This window comes from Trichoderma asperellum, chromosome 1 (genome assembly GCF_020647865.1).
Source record: "Trichoderma asperellum chromosome 1, complete sequence".
Lineage (NCBI taxonomy): Eukaryota > Fungi > Ascomycota > Sordariomycetes > Hypocreales > Hypocreaceae > Trichoderma > Trichoderma asperellum.
In genome coordinates this window covers 774,441-802,437 of record NC_089415.1, presented here as the reverse complement: position 1 = coordinate 802,437, position 27,997 = coordinate 774,441, and the positions used below count along the sequence as shown (strand labels likewise).

The window sequence follows — 27,997 nt, the reverse complement described above, 5'->3', positions numbered from 1 at the left end:
CTGCTGCAGTAATTGTAAATAGCGGGACTATGCTGCTTAATGCTTTTAATAAGATAAGTTAGCAGGGCATATATAAGAAGAGTCTAGCGATAGTAATAGTCCCCTTCCTCTTCTTTATATAGTTGCAGCTTTTTTTATTGCTTTAGGGTTAGCAGAAGACTTAATTTACTTAAATAATTAAGGGATTAAGAATACTTATATATATAACTTTTCTTTTCTTTCTTTTTCTTTTCTTTTTATATACACCTATATATATATATATTAACACTGCTAATAAAGCCTTAGTTAAGTGACTTTATGCAGAGGTGTTAGTAGGATTAAGTGGTCCTACTGACCTAAGACAATGACTGGCACTTTCTTATGGTGTTCTAGGTCAGTAACCAAGCTTGTACAAGAGCTTTAGTAAAGCGAAGACCAATTAACCTATATAAAATAGTTAGAAGCTGTACGAGCGCATAGAGTGTAGTTAAATGTGGATTTTTTTATTTTAAGTAATTTTCCGTTTTTTATAATTTTTCCGTTTTTCCGATTATAAGAAAATTAGAGTTTTTGCACTCTTGCATACTTTGCCTAAGGTGCCACTGTAACGGAGAGACAGGGATATGTACAAGTGCCAATAAAATATAGACAACGGGATAGGTTGTCAAATACTTTGGCATTCGCTTCATAGGGCGGCACTCTCTCTATATATACCAGTTTCCTATCTCCTAATGCTATTCTCTTACGTATAGAGTTCTTAGACGGGCTATCAGTAATCAGACACTACAAGTGCCGGTGATGCAACCGTTCAGGGAGCTCTCTTAGGATAGCGCACTATGCACCCCATACTATTCAAAACGGCCCGATGCTGCCATTCGAATACCTCCAGGCAACCAGTATTCTGTGCAAATAGGGGAAAGGCATTTACTTGCTTGACTACTCGGAGGGATGTCGGCATTGCTAATTTGCGCCCTCTACGCAAAGTTATTGGGCTGCCTTGAGGCCAATCGTATGCTATTAACATGCCTTTGGTCTAAAAATTGGATGAAATGTGCGGAGCGGATATTGTACTGTGCTTTCCCGTCGGATATGCTTATGCTCCTTTAGGAGACATGTGAATGCTACAGAGCCAATCGAATTGATGTAATTGATGAGATTTTGCGCAACTATATAGAATAAACAAATAAACCAACAGCTTGTATGCGTTACAACGGCTTCTGTTTAGGGCTAAGCATGATCCGTTTGTCTCACCCTCCTTGCAGCCCGATGATCACTATTTGGAACCGAGATTCCCGCTTTATGCCATAGGAACGCCCATGATAACTAAACAGATAGGGTCGTGAATAGGCGCATAAAAAGACTTTTTCAACGATTTCTGAGCATAATCATCTAATCACGGACAGCTCTCTTGAGGCAAGTGGCTTGAGCATTTTGAGAGAGGAAGCTTCTCAATTTTGATGCGCTATCCGCCACTGAATCGAATTGTAATCCTTCTTACGATATATATTTGTCTGCTGGATGGTTGCAATCGTAGATGTTAGCTAGCCTGCCAATCATTTATGGATGTAGCCTCCTCGCGATATAGCGAGGTTCGTTAAGGCATCCGTAATATACTCTTTGACACCGAATCCGATCGCGAGATACAACGCAAGCAAGATTAAGAATCATGGGACGTTACCACCTAGCTATGGACGGCCCGAGATTAAATTGACTCTACAAGATGTCAAACGGTAGCAGAAGCGCCGGGTATTCAAGGACGGGCTGCACACTATTCTGCACAGGCACGTTGGCATACTACGCTCACTAGACGTTTGTGGCTCATGCATTCACCCAGTTCAACTTGGAGGCGTGAGATCTGCTAGTTCCCGGTCTTTATCTTGCGTTACAAGTTGGATCATTATGCTTGCCGTAACGTGGGTTACAGTAACTTTGAAAGCTTAATATAATGGATCCAAATGAATAAAAGCTTAGGGTCTTTGGCACTGTGTGACGTTGGCTGATTTAAGCTTCCTCCATGGTATTAACAATTTCCACTCCCAATATGTGGCAATTTATTCGTAGTTAATGGTGGTTGTATCTGTGCCAGCAGAAAAATGCAAAACCTCCTCCAGCCAAATTATCTTCTTCTCTGCGTTGACCTCGCCCATGCAAATTGCCTCCGCTTGAGTCTTTGTGCCGTCCTTCCCAATTCCAATCGCCGTATGTTTCTCCGCAAACATGTTGCCATCCTGCAAAAGATAATGCGTGTTGATCTCTGCAGACTCCATCGACTTATTGATGCCCCTTATGTAAGGGAAGAAGTCGTTCCATGTCATCCGCTTCTCATTCACAGTGACGACGGCATCTTTGGAGTATATGCCGAGCAGTGTAGATTCGAGCTCCGATTCGGGACAGGTGAAGATGGCTGTCATCGCAGAGGCAAAGGCTTCCTTGCTAGATAATATATTGGCGGTAGACATGGTGTAAAGTCCCGGTTGGCTTTATGAAGCTGTTGTTTTGGGTGAGAAGAAAGACAGGGTTAGAAGTGAGTCGCTCATTGTTGAGAGGGACCGAAACTATATAACTTATAATTTATTGTCCTAGTACTTTACTAGAAAATGCCTACTACTTTACTGGGAAATGCAACTTAGTTCTAGCTAAAGTCTGAGATGAGCGAGCAATGGACACTACGTTGGATATCTGAAGCTTAGCTGTGCCTTTAGTGCCGTCCAACGCCCGCAGGCTTGTGTGAATCCCGGCTTGGTATGCTTACCCTGAGATGTGTATATATATTGATGATCCGCACCCATATTCTCTCTGACTCGAGCTTTGAAAGGATGAATAATTCGTAATTGGGACAGTTCAATGAAGGAATTTGGTACACTGCGTTGATTTGCTTCATGTTCAACGGTGCATTGGAGCCGAGGGGTGAAACTACACAAAGAGGAAAATATCGTATAATTCTAATGGGCTCGATCTAAAACAATCTATAAGCATAAATGCTCAGACTCATCTAACATTTTAGCATAAATTCTCTAGACCCACTCAGTTAGTTACCAATCCGAATTACTAGCCATTAGTGCCAAACGTGTTCCATGTATTGGCAGCTCACCACGGTTTATGGGAGCTGCAAATCACCCTTCGTCACCAGCTCAGAGAGCCGAAGGATAAAGTTCCCGATTCTCTTTGGGTATGCCTTTATGATGGCGGCTTCCAGTTGCTGCCAAGTCTTTGTAGCTTCGTTTAGCCTGGACCAAGTACGAATGTATTCCTGCGTAGCGCTCAAGTGTTCAAGCCCAAAATTGTCTGTGGATTGACGATGGCTCGAATACAACAACTCTGGGTTTGAGGGCAGCAATCTGATCAAGGGCATTAATCCAACCCTGTCGGAGTTGCGGTGTTGTGTTTTCGGCAAGATACTGATAAATGTTCCCATAAACAACATCCCCTCCAACAACAAGACTCAGGTCAGGCACATGGAGCACCGTTGACGCAGCAGTATCGCCTCCGACGACCTCGACAGCACGGAATTCGTGACCGTCCAATGTAAAGTGTTTTGCGCTCTCCGGTAAGACTTCTACCTGCAAGTCTGGAGGGCCACCTTCTCCCAGCTCAGGAAATGTTGGAACCCAAAGACCATTCCAGAGCTCTGGAGAAACCTGTTCTAGCATATGGGTGTAAGTGCCATTTGTAGCACGGATAACAGCATCTGGAAATTGTTCTTGAATGTATCCAGCAGCAAAAACGTGGTCACCGTGACCATGAGTGATGTAAATAGTGCTCAACGTTCGGTGCCCAATAATTTCAGCTATCCACGCTGTAACTGGCTCGACTCGAGATTTGACTGCTGGAGTATCAACCAACACTGCTTCGTTTGGCATCGTAATCAGGGTAAATGTAGTTGGGTTAAAAATCCATGGTTCTGTGCTGTTTTGTCCAGGGAAAGACACTGGTGCAGGAGAGTCCCAATACGTATATGCCCCTGATACTAGGGGTATGCGCGATAGGAGTGTAGGAAGCCATGACTGATTGAAAGCGTAACGATTTCTTCTTAGACTCTCGATTGAGGTTTCTTTCTCGGTCTCTTGATCGAATTGACAAGTGTGAATGATGAACGTGACGATCAACAAGAAACCTTACGGTGAATCTCATCTCGGAACCTTTATATGTAAATATTCATCCCTTAGTCTATATCTGAGCTACAATACGGAATCTTCCATGTGAAGGGAATCTCCGCATGGAAACTTCCGTATCCATTTGTAAGATGGAAGATGGAACTTATGAATCGAAAATTCTCTGTTGACATATTTGAAAAACAATTGCTTCAATTACGATACCTGCTGTAGATAGAAGAATGAGCCCCGCAGATAGATAATACTAACAATGAAAAGTTGCCTTCATAAAGAGAACTATTGATATTCTCAATGAGGAGACTCCATCAATATCCTAATGAGGAAGTCGCTTGCATTATAGAAATCAGCCCTGTGGGGCTTGGGCTACTGATAGTAAGACAATAGAAGGGATCTCTATAGCCAGCTACAGAAATGGTAAAGCGCGTAGAGAGGCAAGACTGAAATCCACAATCAGGAATCATTTCGTTCTCTTGGCTGTGATTAATAATCGGCTTAATAATTGTTCGAGTAATTAGAATTTACCGAAAACACATTGCTAATGGTATACAATATAATAAAAGTTGTTATTCCGGGCTAGAGAATTTTGCAGAATGGGGCTTTGATGCTTTGGTTGCTGGTTCGTCTTCTTCGAGTAGATGCTTGGCTGCGTTTGCCACTTGAGCTTAGGAGGCTCTATAATAGTGGGTTCTAAAAAGCCATTCCAGACAAAAGTGCAACTTCAATTTCAAAGTTGTAGAATATAATGAAGACAATGTGAACCATAACATTATATTTCCAGCGAGTAAAAAAACCGTTTATTTCTTTTGCAATATTATATAATGCTTCTAGAAATGTTCTTGTCATAACATTGGACAGTATGATATACGTTGTCAACCGTATAAGCGATTGTTCATTGTGTAGTCAATCTGAGGTGGCTTTACAACCTTTGTTGTCTTCAAGCACAAATTACCTAGTTACAATGAACTAGGGCACAATAGGTGTGTGCGCTTACAACACTCTTTTATAAGCTCCACTACAGTGTATGACCAAATCTGAAGGCAACAAGGAATTTAGGATATTGAATTGGGGAACGCAACACCGCTCATCCTCAGTGAATTTACCACAAATCCCATCCCATTTCCATTCAAATCATACGGCTCCTGGTTGCCAACACACCAGGTACAGTAACAGGCTAAATAGCAATAACAATGCTTTATAAATTCAAACCGATTACATCCTTTAGTCAAACATACTAGCTAGTCAAAAAGTTGGCCTAAAATATTACTACCTTACTATAGCTTTACAGAATATTTCCAACCGTCGCTCCATGTTTCAGGAGAATAGATAGTTCGCAGTACTAAGGGCGACCCACTTGCGGCTGATCCTCTAGGCACAATGCTGACTGACTTGTAGTTATTCTTAGCCTAGGAAATAGCACAAACATCTGGCTTTACAAGAATATTATTCACAGAGAAAGGCAAACTGAGAATGAGTAAAACTCTTCTATTTAGATCACCGGTAGAAAAGTAAAATCAGCTATAGGCGTTCACCTGTTCAGAACACAATCGGCGGATGTGGCTACTCCAATCGAACCAAACAATCATGTAACTTGTAAGCTACAATCCATCTCCTTTCCCCTGTAGAAGCCAAAGGAATTCGCTTAGAAGCAAGACCACTGCTGCTGGACACCGCACTGGAGGTTCTGCTCGCCGAACTGGCAGTTGCTGTTGAAAGAGCCATCGCCGTTGTCCAAGCTCAAGCCGGCACCACCGCAGCCAACGAGGTGGTAGGTGAAACCATTGTTGAGGGTGAAGTTGATTCCGCAAGGGTTGGCACCGTTGCCAGCAATGAAGACGTTAGTGCACTCGGACTCGCCGCCAATCCAGGCAACTATCCTATGATTAGTGAATCTGATATTGGGCAGACATGAGAATGTAGTGGAGAGGGGGGCTGTTTACCAGTGTCACCGGCAGAGTCCTTGCCAATGTTGACGGTGGCGGTGGCCAGGCCGAGGAAGAGGCCGAGAGAAGCGACGATCTTGGAGGCGTACATTTTGATGGAGATTTTTTTTAAAGTTGGTGGTGAGAAGTGTAGTAGAAGTGTTTGTTTGTTGTTTGAACTGTTTGTGTGTTGGAGTGAGGATGTTGTTGGATGGAGGGGAGTGACGACGGTATTTATCTTGCTCGAGAAGCAGCAGACGGCCTAACTAACAGGCCGACGTATGCTTAGAAGGGACAAATCATGTTGGAGTTTCCGAAAATAGACATTCTGAAAATAGTATCTGGAGTAGTAGCAATGACTGTACAAAGCCTTTTATAACTTCAGATTAGTCGGCTGACTACAGTTAATGGAATGTGTCCTACTGCCTATAGCGTGTTAGAGAATACGAAGATTGGAGTAGTTGTATTTTCTGATCTCACTCCTGAAGCAGGGCTATTTGTCGTAATTGCAAATCGTTGTTACTCCTAGCTACGGGATCTCCAGAAAACGATTTCATGAATATCATGGTGGGAGGACCTAGGATGGACTCACAAGAACAATGATGGAAGCAAATGTTTAGATACGCTGAACGTAGATTACAAACGATGGATGCAGAGCTTCGACATGAAGTTCAGCTAAAGAACTGGATCTTCAGTGCTCATGTTACATTTGGGATACCGGTTACTACCGAGACAGTGAACGAGTCAGTCCGCAGCATCAGCCCACTAGGTATCTTGTTTCTCTTTATGGTATGTATCGGCATAGGAACAGAACCTAAAATCTCATATCCAATGAAACGAGCTAAAGCTCGGGTCGCCGGCTTCAAACTACGGCTTAGACCCTAATAGCCTGCGATGAATGCATCTTGATGCCCGCAGAGCGCCCATCATTGCCCTTAATGTGCTCTTGAGAATACATTTTCAATTGTTACACAAACGAGAGAACACAAATAGACGTAAGATTACGCTCATAATCAAAAGCCTCTAGAGACGGGTTTGATTGGGCTGGGATTAGTTATCAGAATACAAATGAGCCCCGAGACACGCATGAGAATAAGGTTATTCAGTCATGAGATTTACCAAAACAGAAATGATTTCCCAGCCCCAAGCACCTTCCATGGTCGGTAACTTTCGGCTCAGTCGAATACCAGAAGCAGTAAAAGGATATTCAGGTCTCATTTACTTATGCCTTGGCCGTGTACAGATAGTTTGATGAACATGTGCGGGATACACTGTATGCTGGTGTAACGGATACGGTACTGTTACTGTTTTAATATATATTGAAGCCATTTCCGTCTTATGGCTTGGAACTGCGGGATAGCTATATCCGAGAACTTTTGAGCTTATTCCCGATGGATTATATACAGTGCATGGGGTGAACTATGTAACAAGAATATGCTCTGTAATCATGAAATGTCTATTCTGGGCGCATTTTGTATAGCCTTTGATATTGTGTCTCGGCATGCGGTGCGATATCCCAACTAATCATCGGCTTCTGTCAGCACTAAGAGACTTCAATGGCCAATCCTGATGGACAGGAGAGAATACGACGCAAAGGGTAGAACGAGGAAACGATTACTAGGCATTGGATGGGATTAGGACTAGGATGGCATATGGCGCGGGCTTTAAGTGATACTACTGTGCTATTGGGAGGACGCAGGCTTTAAGTGGTACTATTGGGAAAACATATGCCGCCGCCGGCATTTGGTACCGGCATGGGCGCCTATTCTATTCAAGCCATGTGTGTGTTGCCGCTCTTGGTAACTTGCTATTAACGAATCTGTATCTCATCGTATCTATATTAAGCATAGATGTCGATGGATGGTGCTCTCGAGATCGCCAACTAACTCTACACAGGAATTTGTTTGGACGATACCGACAATCACTGCTACATCTCCTCTGCCCTTCATCCCAATCCCGCACGGATCGAAGCCCTCCTGCTCCTAGGCTCTGCATATTCATTCCGATTACTCCGTACTATTACTCCGCAAGCCAGGGCGAATCTGTGGACAATTCCTTGTCAGCATCTGCGCTAGCCTCTGTCCCGCCTTGAATAACTGCCGCATTTGCGCAACTCGGCTGTCGATCGTACCTCATAAGCCCGCCCCGATAATCCGAAGGGCGGCTTCTCTCCACACCATCCTTGCGGGGTTTGGGCTTGTCATACCTAGTAGCCTATGCATGCCGTATTAGTTATACGTAGGGATTAGTATTAAGCGTATAGTCACTTGTTATGCAATGAATCTAAAAACTATGCCCAAATAGAATGTAAGCTACGATTAAAAACTACAGGAGAGATTAGAACCAACAACCAATCCCAGAATATATAGAATGGTCATCCAGTGTTTACAGAACTCTTGCTGATACGTAATGGTAACCAGGCAGGCAAGCTGAGACCTTTTAGTCACGACGGGTGAGAAACAAGTAGATTTTGGCCTGCTAACACGAGCCGATTTGCACCTAGCCGTATTTCTCATAATCAAGTAAATAGTATTACTATTTCAATCCTAGGGCGACAAATCATAGCCGGCCAACTTCCGGCTTGAAACAGGGGTGTCCTCTATATCCAAACACGGCAAAGAAAAAAGAAAAGAAAAAAAAAAGGAAAAAAAAAAAAGGAAACAAAGATTGCTGGAACAGCCTGAGGGGAGTCACATGTTGTGCCGTTGCCGAACTGGATATTGCATGGATCTCGACAGTACGCGATGTGACATTTGGAATCACTTTAGTATTAAACCAGCTACTGTTTATGATAGGACTGGTGATTGTCATCTTTAATTTGTAATTGTCCAAGACATACAGCGGAAGAGTAGTGTTTGTGTTTCCGAAACTAGATATTGGATTCATGTACTCTTGTTTTTCACAAAATGACAATGAACAACCTACCCTAGAATGCCATGATAACAGTCTCTATGGATGGGTATATTTCTAGCTACGTGTAAAGCAGTGCCTTAATCTCAGTGAGATGCGTTACTCCATGAAAGATTCACAGTCGAGAGTGAAGATCCACGAGATACACGCGATCGGGCGCTGTTTCCAAGAACCGATCTACGGTACATGGCTGTAATATGTAAAATACAATCGGCGTTACGCCTTCCTCTACGGGGAGCCACGATGATCACTTTCGCCGTCTCTTCCTAGCCCGTGGTGCATTATAAATTCTCCTTGGACATGTCTAACCGGATCCGCCTACTTCTTGCGCTACTCGTACTTTTTGTAGCGTTGTAGAGCAACGGCGAATATAAAATGAAACAAACACACCTATTCAAACATCATTCCTTGCTTATTTCTTCGTTCATTTCTTCATTTGCGCCAGATACGCATCCACGTCAATCTCTCGCAGCTTGTTGGCCTTTTCTTCAACCTGCTTCTCGTTTTCGAGCTGGTACGCCTTCATCTTGTTGTGGAACTCGGGGATAAAGGCGCCCAAGCATCTGATGGCAAGGAGAGCCGCATTGGTCGAATTGTTGATGCCGACGGTGGCGGTCGGTACGCCTCGCTGGTCACTTGTTAGCATGCGGATGACCCAATCACTCTCTTCCGTTTTATAACATAATTATCAACTAGGAGGATGGAAATTTCTCAAGACTCACAGGCATTTGTACAATGGAGTACAGAGAATCTACTCCGTCGAGATGCGTGGCCTTGACCGGGACACCAATCACGGGCAAGGGTGTGTAAGCCGAGACCATTCCAGGCAGATGAGCGGCTCCTCCTGCAGCCGCGATGATGACTTTGATGCCACGGGCAGCTGCTTTCGTGGCCACATCGGCCATCTTGGCTGGCGTACGGTGCGCTGAAGTGATGTCCACCTCCCATGGCACACCGAACTGGTTCAGGATGTCGATGCCAGCCTTGAGAACAGGAAGATCCGAGTCCGAGCCCATGGTGACGAGGACGAGCGGTGCCGCCTTTGGCTTGGAAACTCCCTGCTCTGGGCGGAGAGACTTGCTTCCCGCCTGTAGTCTCTCTTGTCTGACGATGCTGGCCATGTCTACGAGTGGCTTCGCAAACTCTTCGAGCTCTGATATGCTGGCAACGACGCCGGTGACTGTGATGTGGCCAATTTTCCGGCTAGGCTTGGACTCCTTGCCGTAGAGGTGGACGTAGACGGACATTTTGTTGCCGTACATGGACTTTGCCTTTTCGACAAGCGGGAGATGGGAGTCGGGGTTGGCGCCTCCGAGGATGTTGATCATGATGCTGGAAGAGACGTGGGGCTCGATTTTGGCGGGCAGAGTCTCGTCCAGGATTGAGGTGAGCTGTGCCTTGAACTGTGACCTATATAGCGGCGGCATCGAGTCAATTAATATATGCCAATGCGTAAACAGTAGAATAACAAAATAACGGCAATCTTTGCTTACATGTATGGCACTGCCTCGATAAAGAGATGGCCCGAGTTGTGTGGCCGAGGCGCAATCTCATTGACCAGGATGTCATTGTCCTGAGTCACAAAAGTCTCGACGGCGAAAATGCCTCTGCCCCAGAGCTTGTCCACCACGCTGCTGGCAACCTGCTGGGCGCGCTCACAAACAGAAGCAGGGGTGGCACGAGGAGGCATGTAGACTCGCGAGCAGATGTTGTCCTCGTGGACTGTCTCGACTGCCGGGTAGGGCAACAGCTGCTTTGTTCGGCCCTCGTCGTCCTCGGTGCGGATGACCAGCACAGACAGCTCGCACTGGAAAGGGACGAACTTCTCGGCGTAGCAGCTGAAGTTGCCAAACTCGGCGACGGCACGGTCCAGATCGGCCTCGCTCGAGATCTTGAGGTTTCCTCGGCCGTCGTACGAGTCCTTTCTGGCCTTGAGCATCCAGGGATATCCAAACTTGCCCGAGACGGCCTTGAGAGAGGCGTACATGGCATCGCCAGAGCCCTCAATGGCCACGGATTCCGCCACGGGGATTCCTTTGCTGGCCAGGTATGCCTTTTGCTCGTACTTGTCCTGGATCAGACGCAGCGTCTTCCATGACGGGCAAACGGCAACCTTTGTCGTCGTCGCAATCTCCTCCAGCACGGTCGTGTCGACGTGCTCCGTCTCGACGCTGAGCACGCTGCAGTGAGAGGCCAGCTCCTTGATCTTGGCCGCGTCCTTGTAGGAGCCATTGATGTTGTGGCTGTTATCGTTGATCTGCTTGGCCGGCGCATTCTCCGCGTCGAGAATGGCGATTTCGACGTCGAGGGGAGCTGCAGCTTGGCACAGCATCCGGCCAAGCTGGCCGCCACCCAGAAGGCCAATGACGGGCTTTGGGCTCATCTTGATGTCGATTCGTGTGTTTCTGGTCGTCTCGAGGGAATGATTGGCGAGTGGATTCGATTCGAGGTGCAGAGAGGACAATAATTTGTCGGGCTCTTTGTGTAGCTAAAGATTGAAGATGATGAAAAAAAAAAAAAAAAAAGCAAAAGTTCTACTTGCAATTTTTTGGCGTCACTGCGCCGGTATCGTCTCCCGCAAAAGTGCCCCGCCAATTTTTTTTCAGCCCCGCCATGCCGCTAAAACGAGCGCTGTTGGGGCTGTTGGAGCGCTAATTTGGCGATCCTCAAGCATCGCAGCCACTCAATTCATACGCGCAGCACCTGGTTTGAAGTTTGAGCGAAGCGACTGAATGCGCAATTTTTGGCAGACAAAGATAGACCATTTTCGTTGCAGAAAGCATCGAGCTGCTTCAGGGAGATGGGATGTGATGCGATGGGGTTTGCAGCTTCGATATTGCTATCGATAACTGCCCCGCCATTCCCATTCAGCGGGTGCTTATCTTATCTGTAGATCAATCAGTCGCAGATGAAAGATTCAATCTCATGACGTATCCGAGTGGGCCACCATTGGGGATCCCTGCGCTGTATTTTAGGGCAGATTAGCTGGAATATAGCGTACAACATCGCTGCTACTCCTCCGCGCAGCGCATCAATGGACTGGTGGTTCGCTGGTATTGCGCTACAGGCAGCATGTACAGCATTCTTGGATTTCAATTTTCTCACGCACCTACACTCATGCTGCAATAACAAGCCGAGAAACCTTCAATGTCTCGCAGCCACAAAGACTCTACCTGTTGCCAAGGCTGCCTTTTTCTACCTAGTAGTAGAGATGTATAATCCCGGTACTTGTTCATTTTACTTGTGCTGACATACTTGAGCATGGCCAGGTCGAGGGCAACCAAAGCGAGATCGCCCAGATCGCATCGCTCAACAACAATGGAGCTCAAGATACAGTATAGCTCCCCGCCGATGACTCGCTTTCTGGCACGATTCTCCGCAGATATCGCAATTGGTGAGTTTCTTCTTGGCTGGCGGTAGAATAACACGGATCTGATTTTGGTACATTCAGCCCACTGCTCCCCGCGTCTCTCTCTATCACCGACAAACCGTGTCTGTCCTCCACACACGATGCAAACTCCATGCCAACATCTTACAAACAGTCCTATCAAGCCTGCTCTGCTTCCAATCCAACCAACTTCAGAGAGTCTTCCCATAGACGATCCTCCTCTGTAACATTGTAAGTTTGCTCAACCCATCCCACGCCAAAAGCCTCGCCGTCATCCACGCCCCGTTCAGCTTCGTTGCAGTCCTCAAGGTATTTGCCGCCCTTGGTCTCCCAGTTCTTACTGACCGCTGCCCAGACAGTTGTTGCCGCTCCCTGCTGGGCAGACTTCAATATTTTCCCAACATGCGGATTTTTCAAGATGGCTTCCACAGACTCTGGCGGCAGATGTCGGGAGATGGCAGTGTGGATGGCTCCAGGATGCAGACTGGTGGCGTGCAGTCCTTGAGAGCCGTATAGGCGATCGATTTTGTTGGCCAGATGCACGGCTGCAAGTTTTGAGTTGTTGTATGCAGCTTCATGACTGTATTCTGCCTCTTCCAGACTGTAACTCTCTCCCCTTCCAAGGCTGGCAGCTCGGTGAGCAGACGAAGCGACAATCACCACACGGGAATGCAAGTCGGGAGTGATGCTGGCAAGCAGAGCTTGCTTCAGTAGTTGGAAGAGGAGGAAGAAACCAAGATAGTTGGCAGAGAATTGTGCCTCAATTCCATCCTCGGTAAGTGAATATTCCTGGATGCCCATGACGCCCGCACTGTGGATGAGGATGTTGACCTGACCCCTGGAAGCAGAAAGAATCTTTTCGGCCCCAGAACGAATGCTTTTGAAAGAATCCAGGTCCATTTCCACCAGCGATACTCGACCGGGTTCGACAAGTCCCGCAAGGCTTTCATTGCCTTTGCCCAAATTGCGAGCCGTAAGAAACAGAGTTGCTTCAGTAGCCGACAAGGCACGAGCTGTTTCAATGCCGATGCCTGATGTGGCTCCAGTAATCACAATGACTTTTCCGACAAGTTTACCCTCAACACCTTCGTCCCGCACGATTTGGAGGGCTGTTGGTCGAGCATCTCCAGCGCCCTGGGGATCTGCATGGGCAGCAGCGTAGGGATTCGAAATTCCATTTCAAGACAGCAACAACACAACAAAGAGATAGAGAAAAGGGATTCAGTGTAGATAGTTGTTGGTAGCCTGGATTGTGGAGAGGTGAGCTACCTACGTCAAGCAACAATTGAGGCTTCGAAAGAAATATCCTCCTCTCTTCTTCTCTTCTTCTCTTCTTCCTCTTCCTCTTCTCTTTTTGTCGAGAACATACTCTCTTTATAGCTTCTCTGTTGCCTGGCTGCAACACTCTATTTCGCCGTGTTATTCTTACCACTTTTACAAGTCGCCTCAAAAGCTGACAAAGCGGCCGCCTGTTCTCCGCCATTCTTGCGCCATTGTTTCCGCCACATGCCGCTGCGTTCCCCGCTATATGTCGGCTTCTCTTGCGTCTGTCACACTCCGCCAGAGTCCGTCAAAGACGGGCATTCTTCATGCCACGCTTGCAGTCTTCCCTGAGTCTTCTCCTTCGTCATGCAGGCATCCCGTCTAGAGTCTAGCCTTGGGAAAGCCCCAAAAGCCTGCAAATTCTGCAGATTACGAAAGAAAAAGTGCAACAAAGCGCTTCCTAGATGCGGCTTCTGCGCCAGGCAAGCTCCGCCGTCTATTCTCCGCCAGCATCGGCGGCAGCAACACCAGTAGAACTGACATTCAGTGTAAAAAATAGGCGAAATCGTTTATGCGAATATTGGAAACCGAATGCAGCAACAAATACTCACTCTACCATCGCTTCACCTGCTGAAAGAGAGTGGTCTTCTCTCCTCTTGGACCAAGAGCGGCTACACGCCCAGGCTGTCGACCTTCCCACTATCCTTTTCCTGGATCCAGATCTACTACGGCTTGGCCAAGTAGAAACTATACACACTGTACCAACCATCCCAAAAATTGTACTGCAATTCCTAGGCGGCTTGGATGAGATCCGACTCACAGCAGACAAGTTCTTTGGGCACATTCATCAATGGATGCCCTTCATCTCGAAGAAGCGGTTCTATGATCTCTACATGCAGCCCTCATTTCACTCTCGACCCGACGTAGCCTTACTTTTATTGGCACTAAAGCTCATCACTACCCTTCCCCTTCCTCATCTGCCCAATCCTCGCACAGTTTTGTATCACACAGTCAAGCATTTCTACCTAGAGGTTGAAAGTTCTTTTTCTCTCCTAGTGTTGCAAGCAGGCATTCTCGTGGCACTATACGAACTGGGACATGGCATCTATCCAGCCGCCTTCTTGTCAATTGGACAATGTGGGAGATATGCCCATGCCCTGGGAATCAACACCAGTCAAACGGTGCCAGCTACAAGAGTGCTTACTCTGGTGGAAGTCGAAGAGCGACGAAGGGTATGGTGGGCCATTGTCATTTTAGACCGGTGTGTGGCTAATCTTGATCAAATTCACCGGCATGTACTGACAATGAAAGTTTCGTGAGCATCGGTTGCCCAGGACGGCCATTTATCGCTACACATCCACGGCTTGATGATCTGCTACCGGTCAATGATGCCACATTTGATCTTGGTGTACGTTCTTTAGGTGTTTTGCCGTTATTGCTCAATTCCATGAGCGCCTCGTCTTTTGCTTTGTAGCCGCTGACGCCTTAACTAGATGATTGTACTCGACGATTTCTCTACTCTTTCGTCTCCGAAAACAGGGCATATGAGTAAATTTTCTCTACTGTGTCAGGCTGCTCATCTGCTAGGTCAAGTGCTTCAGCACGTTTCCAGTGACTCTGCGGGCCAGGATATCGCCTGGGTGCAGCTTTATCGCACGCTACAATCAATGCTAACTGCTGCATTGGATGTTGACCACCCAGATTACGATCAAATTACATTTGTCTACAGGTTTGTGCCGTGCAGTTCCAAGTCACCGCTTTCTCACGCATTAATTCGATTCTGCCCAGCGCCCTTGTTGCTTTGTATACGCCCTATCTGTCCTCTGGCAAGACTGAAAATCACAACAGCGACTACTCCCGGCGAGCTAGAGACGTTCTACACCAGATCACAGGCCGAATCAGTGCGAATCTTGTCGGGCGCCGGTGCTTCTTAGGCCGAGATCCAGAAGATGTGTCTCCATGGGGCCTATACTTTGCTTATCGCATCTGTGGAGTGCTCATGCGTCCTAGCGAGAGAGCACTGCACGGAGCCGAGGTGCTGAAGAGTCTGCTTGAAGCGTTCCAGATAATCTCCGTGAAATGGAATGTGGCGACCGTTTACCTTGAGTTACTAGAGGCACGGAAGGCCATCTCCTTGGGAGCTTGAGTCTATTGGAATGAGGAGTATACTTCAACGCTGGACACCTAGCGGCTAGAACAATGATTCTGCATGGAATCGAAGAAGTATGCATGATCCACACACAATACGTATGCTCTCGTGGTACGGTTCTGATGCTTCACAACGGAAATGAGCCTTTTGAGGAGCCACTCGGCGAGTTTAAGGACTTTGCCATCGAAGCTCGTAAGCTGTCGAATGGGGCAACAAGGAGCTCCGTGGGGGGTTGGAGAGGCATACATATATATTATACATCTTTTCTTCTTCTATCATTCCAAGATTATAATTATTATTCATTGCGTTAAAGATGGAGCAATTATTACGAGAGCAAGTATAAACGAAATTCACATCCACTGCGTCCTCCGCCTTTTACCACGCCGTAACTCAAAAGATTCCATATTGTATCCCACTAAATTCTCTTAGACCAAGGTGACGCGGTTCTTCAGGACCGACAGGTCAACCTTCTTGAGCTGATGAAAGTACGGGTCGAAAAACTGGTTTATGCGCTGGAACAGCCACTCGGGGTTCTCGTCAGCAGGAAAGTGTCCAGCCCGAGGGACAATATCCAGATAAAAGGTCACCATCTCTGCATGTTATATATCAGATACATTGTTTTTTGCTCAACAGCTATCGTGGTCTGTTTCTCTCAATCCTTCACTTCACTGTTTCTGCAAACAGTAATGTCCAAAAGAGGGCATTTCCTCATGTAGGACTAGTTGCGCAGTTTCCATGTGCTAGATACTGATATAGAGCCCTTATTAATACGCCTAGGTAATTCAGCTATGTAAGCGTCCCGCTAGACCCATAGGTATTCTAAATTCCAGACGCAGGTACATCTTGGCAAGGCGTTCGAAGACCAATGACCAGCTCTTTCAAGTTGTCCATGTCCCTGGGGTTGTGGCAGCATCCTGTTTTATGAAGTTGCTTACAAAATCATGATGCCATAACAATACCGTGGGGCTTGATAGGTGGCTGTGCCTAATATTAAGTATTTGTCATTCCCATAGAGAAATATTAAATGATGAGATGCTAGATTGTACCTTACAGACTACACGCACGTGGGTGGTAGAGAAATTCGATCCCCGGTGCCTGGTTTCGTGGCTGAATTCAGGGTAGAACAGCCGCAATAGAAACGGTTTATTGCGCTGTAGGCAAAGACAGGGCATATAATAGTGCTGGGACACGCAAATCTATGTTAATAAATAATCAGAACCTAACGGCATTCACGCTCGCATACAGACTTGCATCTAACGAAATCTTCTTTATCAGTCAATTTCCCTTGTTGCCAAACATTCATTCACATAATACCATTTTCTCAACTATAGCCAGCAAAACAGCGCATCACAGCGCCATTCTAGTGTCTTGACAGCGAACAACTATTGGCTGGGATACGCATCTCGGGGTGAGTGAAATGCTGAAACCAGTTTTCCGGGCAATTTATTGCTGTTAGTTATATATAATTACCCTAACATTTTACTACCTATGACTGACACAATCTTCTACATAAGGCACTTCGCCTCATTCTCTTCCTTGCTTTCTCCTTCTCTGCCTTTCTTTAAATACAAGATTGCTCCCCAGGTTTCTGGCACTTTAATGGAATACGAGCTTGCCCGTCAAGTAGACGGCTGTAGCGCATATTGCACGTATCACGCTGGAGATATCCACCGTAAGCATGTCAACCAAAACCAATGTCAGCTAACAAACTGGACGCCATTTTGATACAGGGCCATCCTAGCTGTAGCCATGTACAACAGTAGATCAATGTCATGATGGAAAACTCGCTACGAAAATGTCTGATATACTGTGCGTGTATCCAATTTGAATTAGCTAAGCTGGTTCTAATTCCAGCCTCTTCATTATGCCTCACAGCATATATCTCCAAGTCAATGCCTTGTCGCCTTTACCAGACAGCTGCTCCGCCGTGTATTGATCCATCTCGCCTTGAGCCACCTTGGCTTCACGCCTTCTGTTGATTTGCATGTACGCAAAGACTAAAGTGAGGGCAGCAATAATTCCAGCGCTGATAAATCCAAGCTCTAGTGCGTGGCCCAGGATATATCGAGGACCGTCCTTTTGTCGGTAAAAGTTGGATGCCATGGCCTATTCTCATTATTAACATAGTCCAGAATTTCAGTAAAGACAAAAGGACCTACTCCGCCAAGATTTCCGACACCAATCTGAATTGCCATTCCGGCGCTCCTCTTATAGCTGCCGGACAAGTTGTTTGCAAGCCAAGAAATGACACCCGGGAAAGCTGGATAAATGGCACAGGCTGAAATAAAGACGCCGCCGTAAACTACCTTGGGATTGCTCGACGAGATACACCTAGATGAAGGAACAGTGATTAGCTTGACTGGCATGGGACTAGCTGAAGTTGGGAGAGAAGCCTACATGGAGAAGCCAACAATCATGACACAGAGGAGAGTAATGATGAATGGGCTTCGCTTTCCAACGCGATCTGAAACATAGGCCACGACAACGGCGAGAATAGCAGCTGTGATGTAAATAGGGACCGTCATGAGCTGGGCTTTGTTCGACGTGTATCCTAGATTTTTGATGATGGTAGGAAGAAACAGGCTAATTCCGTACAGGGGGCAAACAATCTAGCCAAATGTCAGAACCATGCTGAAGGAGAAAAAGACTGAAGTACTTACGCCCCAATAAACAATGATGTTCACCCAAATCTGCCAGTCTTTAAAGGCACTCCAGACATATTTCCACTTGAACTCTTCGGCCTGGGCAACCTGCACCTGATCTGTGTCGAATTTTCCCGCTTGGGCCTGGTACTTTAGACGGAACACCACAAAGGCCTTCTCCTCCTCAGTGAGGAACGTGGCCGTCTCTGGGAAATCTTGTAGGATGAAGAAGGCCAGCACCGCTGCTATAACTGTGGCGATTCCTTCAAGGATAAAGATCCAGCGCCAGCCCTCGAGCCCGGCGGTTCCATCCATCTTGGCAATGGCAAAGGCTAAGAGGCCGCTAAAAGCACCGGCGATTGAGGCTGCGGAGAAGAATAAAGCTTGGCGAAACTGGATCTCATGGCGGCAATACCACATGGTTAGATAGTACTAGATGATGTTTCATTAGCCGAGGACAGGCCCAAAGACACAGTCAGAGAATCATACGGCAACACCTGGAAACAGACCCGCCTCGGTGACACCTAAGAAAATGCGTGCAATGAGAAGACCATGGTAGTTTCGTACGATGCCCATTAGAGTCATCACTGTGCCCCAAGCAACCATGATGGTGGGGAGCCAGACACTGGGGCGGAGCTTCTTGAGAAGCAAATTAGAGGGCACCTCGAAAGCTGCATAGGTGAAGAAGAAAACAGTGAGGCACCAGTTATATTGGTCGGGTAACAGATTGAGATCCTCTTGGAGGCCCTCAATTTTTGCGTTGCCGATATTTCCTCCTATCAAGACCAGTGTTAGCATGAGGCTTAGAGTGATGAACTGATTGTGCCTACGGTCTAAAAAGGAGAGGAGATAGAGGATCGCAAGCATGGGGATCAGCCGAAGGTCCATCTACCTCACTTTATTAGTATTGCGTATTGTCAATTGTGTGATGTTAGAGCAAACATACCTTGCGAAGAATCTTCTTTTCATCCAGATGAGAGAAAGACTCTAGAGTAGCGCTTGAAACCGCTTTGATGCCTCTGCCGTCGTCAATCTCTACTTTCCCGCTTCGATCAGAAGTATTGATCGTCTCTGCCTCCATCACACTGGCTTTCTCATTTGGAGAATTGTAGGAAGCCATAGTGTTGAGAGGAGATGACAATGCTCCTCAGGCGTGATTGTTGTAGGATGGTGCAGGTATGACTTGGTTGAGATGATGGGATTAAGTCTTATAAAGCTCAGGAGGAGAAGCTTTAAAAGCTTGAAGGCTTGAGTTGCCAATTCAATGCTTTTTAATAACAAAATGTCGAGGTCATCAAGAGGTTGAAATATGCTTGTTTCCACGCCATATATACCCCTGCAGTTTTGACTCTTGTGGCTAACAAACCACCCCAGTCTGCTAGAGTTGTTGCGTGGACACTGTCAGCGGCTTGGCGAGCCGGCAACTCTTAGCGGTGTATTTGGATAAACCAAGTGGCTATGAGCTGGGGAAGCAGGGCACAGTTCCTGGGGAAAAGGGCCCTTGTTGCATCCCCCGCACTCTGCTAGACGAACTATTGCCTGCACGGGGAAAGCTATCTGGGTATGTGTGTGTGGGATGGCGTTTTGAGATTAAAGGTTGATGATGATGATGATGATGATGATGATGATTATCGGATCCGTGATGCTTGAGACGATTTATTGGGGGGCGTTGACAGCCTACGGAAACTCGAGTCATGCACAGGTGACATCTTGCACTGAGTCTTTGTTTGACGCCACGATTATTATCGGTTCCGATGATCCCTGTCAACGCCCACCGGGTCTTGAAGCAATTGGTCGAGAGACGGTCTGATCTGGCTCGGCTGCAGCTTGTTGCCACACTTTCATCCATAGTCTAATACCTAGTCTATTCGCAACCTACTCCGCAAACGAGAGGTGGCGTCGTTTCTCGCCCTCGCTCGCTTTCATCGTGCAACCAGCGGCACATTTCCGTTACAATCCCCTGCCAGAATACCCCAGATCTCCCCAGTTTTACCCATCGTCGGCATATTTACCCCGCATTTGGAGCGCTGAGGGGCTGTAGAAGAAGGGAGAGACACGGATCCGACGAGGTTTTCTAGAACGTGTTACATCCAAGGTGTTCTTAATGTGTTCTTTATACAAGTAACCCCCACGAATATCCCTTCGGATCCGATCCTTGAGTGACGCCGCAAGTTTCGGCTGCTTCCATACGCCCGCTTCAACTCATTCTCAGACGATGCAGAACCGCGTCGTTACCCGTCGTACCCAGTTTTCCAGTTGTGACGAGTGCCGCAGGTCACGCGTCGCGTGCGATTCACAGAGCCGTCGCAGTGTTGCGGGCAAGGCTTCTGCTCCCTGCACACGTTGTTGGAATCGGAATAGAGCCTGCACATTCAAAGTCAGACCAAGATCAAGTTCCTGAGAGGCAATGGCCCTAACCATCGTATACAGTGGATCCAAGATGCCAAAGCAGGAGCTTCAACTTCACATGCTGCTACTCCGCCAAGACCGCAAGGTCGGCGTCGGCGAGCCTCTCATCTTGTCATTGACCAAGTGTTAGATGAGGAGCCAGCTCATGCACCTACCCCGGCGGTGACTCCCGTCAATAGCCATGATCCTTCGCCTACGCCGTACTCACGACTCGAGTCTCTAGAGGAGGCTTTGCCAGAGCCAGCATCTGCTCCTTCAGAGTTTGAGACGCATCCCCTGGGCAGCTGTCACTTTGAATGGCTTCAGACTCTATATCGACAAAATTTCGAGGTCGTTTTTGGGTCTTGGATGGGCCGGTATAGCTGCCCTTTCTTGTAAGTGCACAACATAGCACAACCATGCTCCTCCCTCGGGGGTAGCCTGAGCTCACTGAGACAGATTTGGACAAAATGACCGCGCCGAACGGTACATAAGCATATCAGATTTGTGTTGTCACCTGGACAAATACATGGCTGAGACGTCCAAAAGGAACCAAGTCTCGGCCCAGGAACAGTGGATTCAGCAGGACAAGAAAAGAGACGCGTTGATTGAACGGTCTTTACGCAATACTATTGCTGCGTTTGCCGTAAGATGGTTGCCAATCACCTCTTCCGATGACGTGGTTGGCCTCGCTCTCGATAATCCGCACCAAATCCAGACCATGTGGCGGCAGGCTCGACGAGACATGCTGAGAATTATCAATCGCCCCTCGTATCGATCGATGCTGTCCCTCTTTCTCTTTGCCTTGACTCCCATTCCAATGGGAATATCGGAAGACGAGGAGACGGATGGAGTCTCTGGACAAGTTTGCATCCACGCGGCCTTGCAACAGGTCCAGTCTCTTCGAGCTTGGCAGAGGAATCTGCAGTTCAGCGGCTCAAAAGTGTCTCCGTCGTTGAGCTCGACTCCGATATGTGCCACTCCAGAGTCCGCCGACACTTCTAGCTTTATCAATGCGGAAAACATTGCATACTGGGCAGCAATCACATTCGACACATCCGCATCTCTCACGCTCAATTGCAGGCCACTCCTCTCGTCGGGGCTCTTTGGCTATGAGTCTGAATTCACATGGAAACTGGTGCGAACCTGCTTGAATGTGTTTAATGAATCCTCAAAGAGCTGGTGCCTGGGCAGCGCTGGGATGACAGATGAAAGGGCCAACGAGATTATCGCGGCCGCCGCTTGCTGGAAGCTGTTGGTTTGGAAACTAGCCGCCAATTTCAAGGAGGCGCTTCGGGATGGCCACGACGAGTCCGAGGTTCGAAAGGCTCTTTCGCAGGTTAGCAATTCCATCAAGCAATTCGATGCTACATTTCGTCCTTTTCTTGATGAATGCTACAAGCGTATGCAGTTCCTTGGCCAGCAAACAAAGCTTCGATGGTGTAAGTGTGTTACGCTCCAATCATACCAATTCTTTTTCAACTAACAATGGCACAACCAGTCTCGCTCATGCTTCATTCTCACTTGAGCATATTGATGGTGCTCGATATGATAGAAGTCGTAGATCGGTACGACTTGCTCGCTGATCTCAAAGATGCCAGCATTGAAGCAGAGAACACTGTCATGAATGCACTGGCATTTGGTCTTCACAATACTATTACCTTGAGACGAGTCATCGATTCCCCATCGCCTGGCCTACCTCGGGAGAGCGTAACGACACGCAGTATGACGTTTACCGTTCCCCTTATCGCCATTGACCCTTATCCGCATCATGTGGTTGCGTCTGTGCAGCTCATGCGGAAAGCCATCGATCGGGATTATAGGATTAAAAAAATTACCCAGGAGTTATTTGATGGCTTAAACTCAACTTTGGAATCTGCGTTGAAACATCTGCCCCAGAGCTCAAAGTCAGTCCAAGCAGCTCGGCAAAAGCTTTCCTCGGCAGTGCCAGATGATTAGATACTAGAGGATACTCAAATTCCGTAGAGGAATACCAACGCTTATGCATGGCGGTTGTGAGATTAAGTGCAGTATAATTATTGATACAAATTAAATGTACAAGATGGAATAGTTGCTTTATCTCAACCTCAAAGACTTGCATCTGATATTGTATATGAAGCGATCGCTATGCTTGAGCGACAAGATCTTGGGTCTCAAGTGTTGGGCCCGAATCCAGCGTGACATTTTTGGGTTCCGAATCCAGCGCGCCACTTTTGGGTTCAGGAGGATATAAGCCGCCGAAAGGAGATTTTGCACCGAGTTTGCCTTTGGAAATATACTCGCGACGCAAAAAGTCCACTGTATAGGTAGGAGATAGCTGACGCTCCTCGATGTAGTGATCCTCGATGAGGGCGACAGTGTCCAAGCCGACGACTGTTGATACGTTAATGGAATAAGTCAAGCCATAAGCCACAAGGAGAGATCACGAACCATCCATCCATCTGCAAGGTCCTCCCCAGGTTTTTGTCAATTCCATACAGATAGTGTCGATTTCCTCAGGTGTTGACACTCCTTCAGCGAGAATGGACAGCGTCTCCCTTTTTATCGCCGCCCAGAGTCTGTTGAAAATAAAGCCTGTGCATTCTTTTCTCGCGAAAAAAGGCTTAGAACCCACTTCTCTCTGTCTATCCATTAGAAAGGGAAAGATGTCTGGATCTGTATAGCCGTCTGTCATCAGCTCAACAACCATGTTGTCGGGAGGCATGTAGTAATGCGTGTTCAGGACTCGCGATTTTGTTGTGTCCTTGAGCTCCCCAAGCATCTCAGAGGACTTGTATGATGATGAATTACTGGCTAAGATAGCATCCTTGGGGGCATGAGTTTCGAGTTCCGCAAAGGTGTCTATTTTGAGTTGAATCTTTTCAGGGACTGCCTCAATGACAAGCCACGCAGTCCGGACTGCCACGTCGAGGTCTTGGAATATTCTGACGGTTCCAGCGGTTTTCTCTACAGAAGCAGGGTATCTTGCGACGTTCTCCTTGATGTAGTTGAGACAGGGCTCATGCTGGCTTTGATCTGGTTCTCGGATCTGGACGTCATATCCACCAGATGCCCAAGTACAAGCTAAAAAGTTAGCTTAAATCATCTATAGAGTCTCACGGCATTACGAACCGATGCGTCTCCCTAATACGCCGCCTCCTATGACAGCAACTGGCCTACTGGAATAGTTCTCTGGCAACATATTTGTTGTTATGAGACGAAGACACACGATGCTTCAAGAGAGGTGGGAGGTAGTTGGGAAAAGATAGAAGTAGTTACCTAGAAATGGAAAGGGAATTTAAGAGACTGGCAAACAATATATATAGATACAATCTAAGGTTAAAGAACAATTCGGTCGCCTCCCGAGTGTTGTTCAACCTTGCAAAGAGACAATGTCCCCGTCCCCAGCGAGCTTTGGGGACTGTGGGCCACCCTAGCGTTACAGCGATGGTAAGGTGACATGGCGTAGAAAGAAGCATTTTGGGTTGTGGGGGAGCTTGACAAGCTACTACATGTATAGCAATGACTTCTCATGCTACCCTGATTCTGGACTCTGCCAAGCATCGTAGGGGGTCTTGTTAGGCGATTCAATTCCCAAATTGTGGGCGTCTGCTAGGAGCAAGGTTCGAATAGACTGGAGTGATCTGAAGTGGGGTAGTGATTATGCTCCGGGAAAGACACCAAGACTCAACATCCTGAAGGATCATGTGGTGAAGACCAGTGCCAGACTTAGCGTCGTCCCATTGCTGTTCTGTAAGAAATCGGAACCGAAGACCCTAAACTCGCGTTCACTGGTTTGCATCGCTAATGTTGACTGCCTAGTTGCCAGGGCCCCCAGTCTAGCCTGTCTAGAAAGCTTTCCATCCTGGACTAGCAGGGATTATCGGATCCGATACGTTGATGCGAGTCCAATATTGATATCAGTCTATAGAGGTTTGGTATGTTTGGAAGACGTGTAATTGTTTCCTCCCTCTTTATCTTTCCTTTTTCTTTTCTCTCTCTCTCTCTCTCTCTCTTTTTGCACCTTTGCTGACACTGGAGTTGGGAATTTGTGGCAAATTGGAAGCCGAAACTGGCGCTCTCCAACTAGCCTAAACGGCTGTTAAGAGTCCCGACTTGTATGCTCAGACACGAACATAAGCTCTGTCTCTCTTATCATTTTATTGTCCACAGCGTCAATTCTAATAATTAATATGAAAGTATGGTTAAGGCAAGCAAGTATGATTTGTACCCAGTTTATATTCAAAAAAAGATGTCTATTCTATTATTTCAGCAGTGATGCACGCTTATGCAGTATATTCTATCCAGTTAGTTCCAACGGTAAATGTTAGTATGCAAATGTCGTAAATAGGCTTCATCGACCAATCTTGCGCAGTTCCAGCCAGCGCAATGGGGGGAATACAATCATGGCCCATGATGAGCCGACCCAAATGCCAAGATCAGCCCCTGTTGGACTGGCGAGCTTGGCAATGGGACCAACGTAATAGACTTGATACATGCATAAGATGGCTCCGACCCATCCGACGATAAACGCTGCAAAGGCAGCAAGGCCCAGCGGCAACCGTGAAGGATCAGACCAAGCTGTCCAGTCAAACCCACGAGTTCTACGAAAAATCAAGTGCTCTTCCAGCGTGATGACGATGAAGATGGTAACCCAATAGCCCATGAGAGCCAAAAAGTTCTCAAAAATGTCATAGAGGTAGTTGCGTCCACCCAAAGCACACGCAGTATAGATGATGGCGCCGACACACGAAAGAATCCATCGCGGGATTCGCGCGCCGTATCGGCCAAGCACCTGAAAGCACAAAGCCGCAGAATATGTGCCGGGGATGTTGTTCGCGACGAGGCCGAGGGCAACGAGGACGCCGAGAAACTTTCCAAAACCCCCCAGGCCGTGGTATCCTTCGACGATGAGCGCTCCAGAAGACACGTCGTTGGCAGCGCTCCACGATGGCTGGGTAAAGGTCCCGGATGCAAGGCCAACGCCTAGGAGATATGCAAAGCTCATGGCAAGGCCCACGCCTGCGGCCGTCATGGCGAATGTCTTCCACTTCTTGGTGTTTTCGGGGTAGTAGACGTAAAAGTCTGCTGCTGCGGGTGCCCAGGCAATGGATGAAGACAGGCACAGCGAGAAGAACGAGAGGCGGTTGCCCCTGATGGTTGACGCGCTTCCAGTTGACTGGATAGAGGTGTCGAATTTGGTGCCGGCGGAACCGACCAGGACAAATGCTGCAATGAGTTGCGGAACCCAAGCCCACCTAGTGCTGTCAGTCTGCCGAATGGTGGTGAAAACGGAGCCCATATTGTCCGCCTACCTTTCGTATGTTTGGAAGGTTGACATGCCAAAGACGACAATAACCCAAGAGATGACAGCAATTATAATGATGCCGACAATGACGCTCAGCCCGCCATCAGCAACGGCCGACAGGATCTGACCTCCTACGAGACAGTCAATCATGCCATATCCCAGCATAATCACAATGTTCAAGATGGTGCAGATCTTGCTGGGCCAGTAGCCCATGAAGTATCTCGCCAAGACCTAAGAGCAAAACAACCATCAGAGCTGCAAAGAGGCTTTTTTACCAGAATCACAATCGCCAAGCCCTGCGGTTCAACAGGAGAGACAAGAGAGGAAACGAAAGTGAAACTCGAAACAAAGAGGGAAAAACAAAGAACAACTCGTTTCATACCATTGTGCGATTCCCGCTGGCCGGGCCAAACGTGCTGATGTAGGCGACGCCAATGGCCCCCAAGACGGCGCCAAAAGTCGCGCATAGCGCCGCGTCTGTAAAGCCTAGGGAATAGTCGAGCGGCCCCAGCATGCCAAGAGCCATGTTGTTGGCGGTGATGTTGGTGCTAAACCACAGCATCGTCATCTGCAGGTAGTTGGAGGCGCCGACCTTTTCCAGCCGCTCATCTTCCGGCACCCGCTCGATACCGCGAGCCTCGAAGTGCTTGAGGTTGAGGATCCGCTGGTTTGCGCGAGCAAAGAAGCCGCTGGTGGATGCCTCTTCGTCGGAGATGATCTGGCTCTCCAACGCCGGCTCGGCCGCAATGTCATTCTCAATCTTCTCCATTGTGCACGCGGAGTTGGAAGAGACTCATTCGCAAAACAAAACAAAACAAAGAAAAAGGGGCAGTATTGACGCTCGTTCCAAAGCCTCACATGGAGTCATGGAGTCGAAGATTGGTTGATAGAAAAAATCTCTTATCAGCGCACACGAGCAATGACGACGAGGCCCACTAAAATGGACTCGAGTTGCAAATTCAACCAGTAGCTTGTATGAAGCACGACTCAGACTCGGAAGAGCTCGCACAAAGAGCCTCGCATAGTCTCACATAGTCTCACATGCACGCGAATTCTGTGGAACCCTACACGTTGGAATAATGCGATAAAGTGCTGTTTGGGCATCCGATAGAGATGAGAGCCATCGGATTCTGCAGAACCGTTTATTCCAACGCATTTTTCTCTGTAGAGGTGTTGCAACACGCACACCAGATCTTGACTCAATTCACAACGCATAGTTAACATAGTTAAAGAGCATTTTTATTAGTTTACTTGAAGAAAACACCGTCAAAACAGCTGTATGAAGACGCGAAAACGCGGATGCTGAATATGTTTCACATTGCGTGGCTGGTATACCTGGGCTTCACTGACTCAAGTTTAGTTTGCCATAATGTAACACAACCCGCACTCAGCCAAAGCCTAGGGTTTCCTCCCCAATTCCGAAAACAGCGAACCAAAAAAATAAAAATAAAAATTATAATAAAAAAATGGATGAGCTTTTTCATCTATTGGTATCTTTTAGAGTGTATTGTTATAGCTTTCATTGCACATGGTGAGTTAAGACATATGTCTTAGTTTTGACGTGGCGAAAAATTGGGAGGCAAGGGAAAATTTTCGGATTTCGGCATCAACCAAGCGCTCTGCAAAAATAGATTGCAGCCGAGGCCGAGAAGCGATCAGCAAGCAATAATACATGGGGCACACATACAAATCGCGCTATTCTTCTCAGAGCACTGCACGTATCACTATTGATTGTGCACACATGTATCTCGCTGTCTATTATTTTACTGGTCACTTGCCATGCTATTTCTCTGTCTAGTGAGAATTTTGACCACAAAACTTCTTGTTTATCCAGAACTGCTGAAGAAGCTGTTGCTCTTTGACAGATTCTCTGGAGTTCCACATAAAGCTACTGTGCATAGCAAGTTGTACCATTGGAGCATTGCTGCCTTGCCGTAACTTGGATCGGTCTAATCCACCG

At 47.2% G+C, this 27,997-nt stretch overlaps 11 protein-coding genes across 13 annotated transcripts; 2 read left to right on the top strand and 9 right to left on the bottom strand.

The window, feature by feature from the left end:
- Nucleotides 1-1,970: 1,970 nt before the first annotated feature.
- On the bottom strand, nucleotides 1,971-2,477 carry TrAFT101_000220 (uncharacterized protein). The gene has a single exon (XM_066125947.1). It carries the CDS (start codon nucleotides 2,436-2,438, stop codon nucleotides 2,031-2,033), a length of 408 nt encoding a protein of 135 aa, XP_065982044.1. The 5' UTR covers nucleotides 2,439-2,477; the 3' UTR covers nucleotides 1,971-2,030.
- A 771-nt stretch (nucleotides 2,478-3,248) lies between these two features.
- On the bottom strand, nucleotides 3,249-3,839 carry TrAFT101_000219 (uncharacterized protein; the record flags this gene model as incomplete). The annotated part of the gene is made up of 1 exon (XM_024910309.2): nucleotides 3,249-3,839. The coding sequence occupies one exon, from the start codon at nucleotides 3,837-3,839 to the stop codon at nucleotides 3,249-3,251; it is 591 nt and encodes a 196-aa protein (XP_024755927.2).
- A 1,684-nt stretch (nucleotides 3,840-5,523) lies between these two features.
- Nucleotides 5,524-6,187, bottom strand: TrAFT101_000218 (uncharacterized protein). Its single transcript, XM_024902135.2, has 2 exons — nucleotides 6,029-6,187; nucleotides 5,524-5,960 (listed from the first exon to the last, which is right to left on the bottom strand). The coding sequence occupies exons 1-2, from the start codon at nucleotides 6,120-6,122 to the stop codon at nucleotides 5,731-5,733; spliced, it is 324 nt and encodes a 107-aa protein (XP_024755926.1). The 5' UTR covers nucleotides 6,123-6,187; the 3' UTR covers nucleotides 5,524-5,730.
- Nucleotides 6,188-8,934: 2,747 nt separating this feature from the next.
- Nucleotides 8,935-11,710, bottom strand: TrAFT101_000217 (uncharacterized protein). The gene is made up of 3 exons (XM_024902828.2): nucleotides 10,414-11,710; nucleotides 9,643-10,330; nucleotides 8,935-9,548 (listed from the first exon to the last, which is right to left on the bottom strand). The coding sequence occupies exons 1-3, from the start codon at nucleotides 11,301-11,303 to the stop codon at nucleotides 9,345-9,347; spliced, it is 1,782 nt and encodes a 593-aa protein (XP_024755925.1). The 5' UTR covers nucleotides 11,304-11,710; the 3' UTR covers nucleotides 8,935-9,344.
- Nucleotides 11,711-12,189: 479 nt separating this feature from the next.
- On the bottom strand, nucleotides 12,190-13,816 carry TrAFT101_000216 (uncharacterized protein; the record flags this gene model as incomplete). Its single annotated transcript, XM_024906269.2, has 2 exons — nucleotides 12,190-13,450; nucleotides 13,738-13,816. The coding sequence occupies 2 exons, from the start codon at nucleotides 13,814-13,816 to the stop codon at nucleotides 12,468-12,470; spliced, it is 1,062 nt and encodes a 353-aa protein (XP_024755924.1). The 3' UTR covers nucleotides 12,190-12,467.
- TrAFT101_000215 (uncharacterized protein) lies at nucleotides 12,529-16,362 on the top strand. The gene is made up of 7 exons (XM_066125946.1): nucleotides 12,529-12,617; nucleotides 12,664-13,083; nucleotides 13,157-14,053; nucleotides 14,131-14,832; nucleotides 14,883-14,979; nucleotides 15,065-15,300; nucleotides 15,360-16,362. The coding sequence occupies exons 3-7, from the start codon at nucleotides 13,938-13,940 to the stop codon at nucleotides 15,715-15,717; spliced, it is 1,509 nt and encodes a 502-aa protein (XP_065982043.1). The 5' UTR covers nucleotides 12,529-12,617; nucleotides 12,664-13,083; nucleotides 13,157-13,937; the 3' UTR covers nucleotides 15,718-16,362.
- TrAFT101_000214 (uncharacterized protein) lies at nucleotides 16,146-16,310 on the bottom strand (the record flags this gene model as incomplete). The annotated part of the gene is made up of 1 exon (XM_066125945.1): nucleotides 16,146-16,310. One exon carries the CDS (start codon nucleotides 16,308-16,310, stop codon nucleotides 16,146-16,148), a length of 165 nt encoding a protein of 54 aa, XP_065982042.1.
- A 1,170-nt stretch (nucleotides 16,363-17,532) lies between the features above and the next one.
- Nucleotides 17,533-20,044, bottom strand: TrAFT101_000213 (uncharacterized protein). The gene is made up of 7 exons (XM_024902827.2): nucleotides 19,309-20,044; nucleotides 19,193-19,250; nucleotides 18,852-19,138; nucleotides 18,381-18,794; nucleotides 18,118-18,329; nucleotides 17,880-18,051; nucleotides 17,533-17,826 (listed from the first exon to the last, which is right to left on the bottom strand). Exons 1-7 carry the CDS (start codon nucleotides 19,480-19,482, stop codon nucleotides 17,590-17,592), a joined length of 1,554 nt encoding a protein of 517 aa, XP_024755922.1. The 5' UTR covers nucleotides 19,483-20,044; the 3' UTR covers nucleotides 17,533-17,589.
- Nucleotides 20,045-20,284: 240 nt separating this feature from the next.
- TrAFT101_000212 (uncharacterized protein) lies at nucleotides 20,285-22,817 on the top strand. 2 transcript variants are annotated; one of them, XM_066125944.1, is made up of 4 exons: nucleotides 20,285-20,739; nucleotides 20,793-21,145; nucleotides 21,210-22,192; nucleotides 22,252-22,817. In XM_066125944.1, the coding sequence occupies exons 1-4, from the start codon at nucleotides 20,578-20,580 to the stop codon at nucleotides 22,707-22,709; spliced, it is 1,956 nt and encodes a 651-aa protein (XP_065982041.1). In that variant the 5' UTR covers nucleotides 20,285-20,577; the 3' UTR covers nucleotides 22,710-22,817. The 2 variants fall into 2 exon arrangements, with proteins under 2 accessions (XP_065982041.1, XP_024755921.1); XM_024901296.2 differs by having other exon boundaries at nucleotides 20,285-21,145.
- TrAFT101_000211 (uncharacterized protein) lies at nucleotides 22,748-24,033 on the bottom strand. Its single transcript, XM_024910308.2, has 3 exons — nucleotides 23,862-24,033; nucleotides 23,181-23,813; nucleotides 22,748-23,123 (listed from the first exon to the last, which is right to left on the bottom strand). The coding sequence occupies exons 1-3, from the start codon at nucleotides 23,929-23,931 to the stop codon at nucleotides 22,876-22,878; spliced, it is 951 nt and encodes a 316-aa protein (XP_024755920.1). The 5' UTR covers nucleotides 23,932-24,033; the 3' UTR covers nucleotides 22,748-22,875.
- Nucleotides 24,034-24,952: 919 nt separating this feature from the next.
- Nucleotides 24,953-26,912, bottom strand: TrAFT101_000210 (uncharacterized protein). Of its 2 annotated transcripts, XM_024908967.2 has the most exons (3): nucleotides 26,420-26,912; nucleotides 26,045-26,268; nucleotides 24,953-25,987 (listed from the first exon to the last, which is right to left on the bottom strand). In XM_024908967.2, exons 1-3 carry the CDS (start codon nucleotides 26,804-26,806, stop codon nucleotides 25,084-25,086), a joined length of 1,515 nt encoding a protein of 504 aa, XP_024755919.1. In that variant the 5' UTR covers nucleotides 26,807-26,912; the 3' UTR covers nucleotides 24,953-25,083. The 2 variants fall into 2 exon arrangements, with proteins under 2 accessions (XP_024755919.1, XP_065982040.1); XM_066125943.1 differs by having other exon boundaries at nucleotides 26,045-26,912.
- Between the last annotated feature and the right edge of the window lie 1,085 nt (nucleotides 26,913-27,997).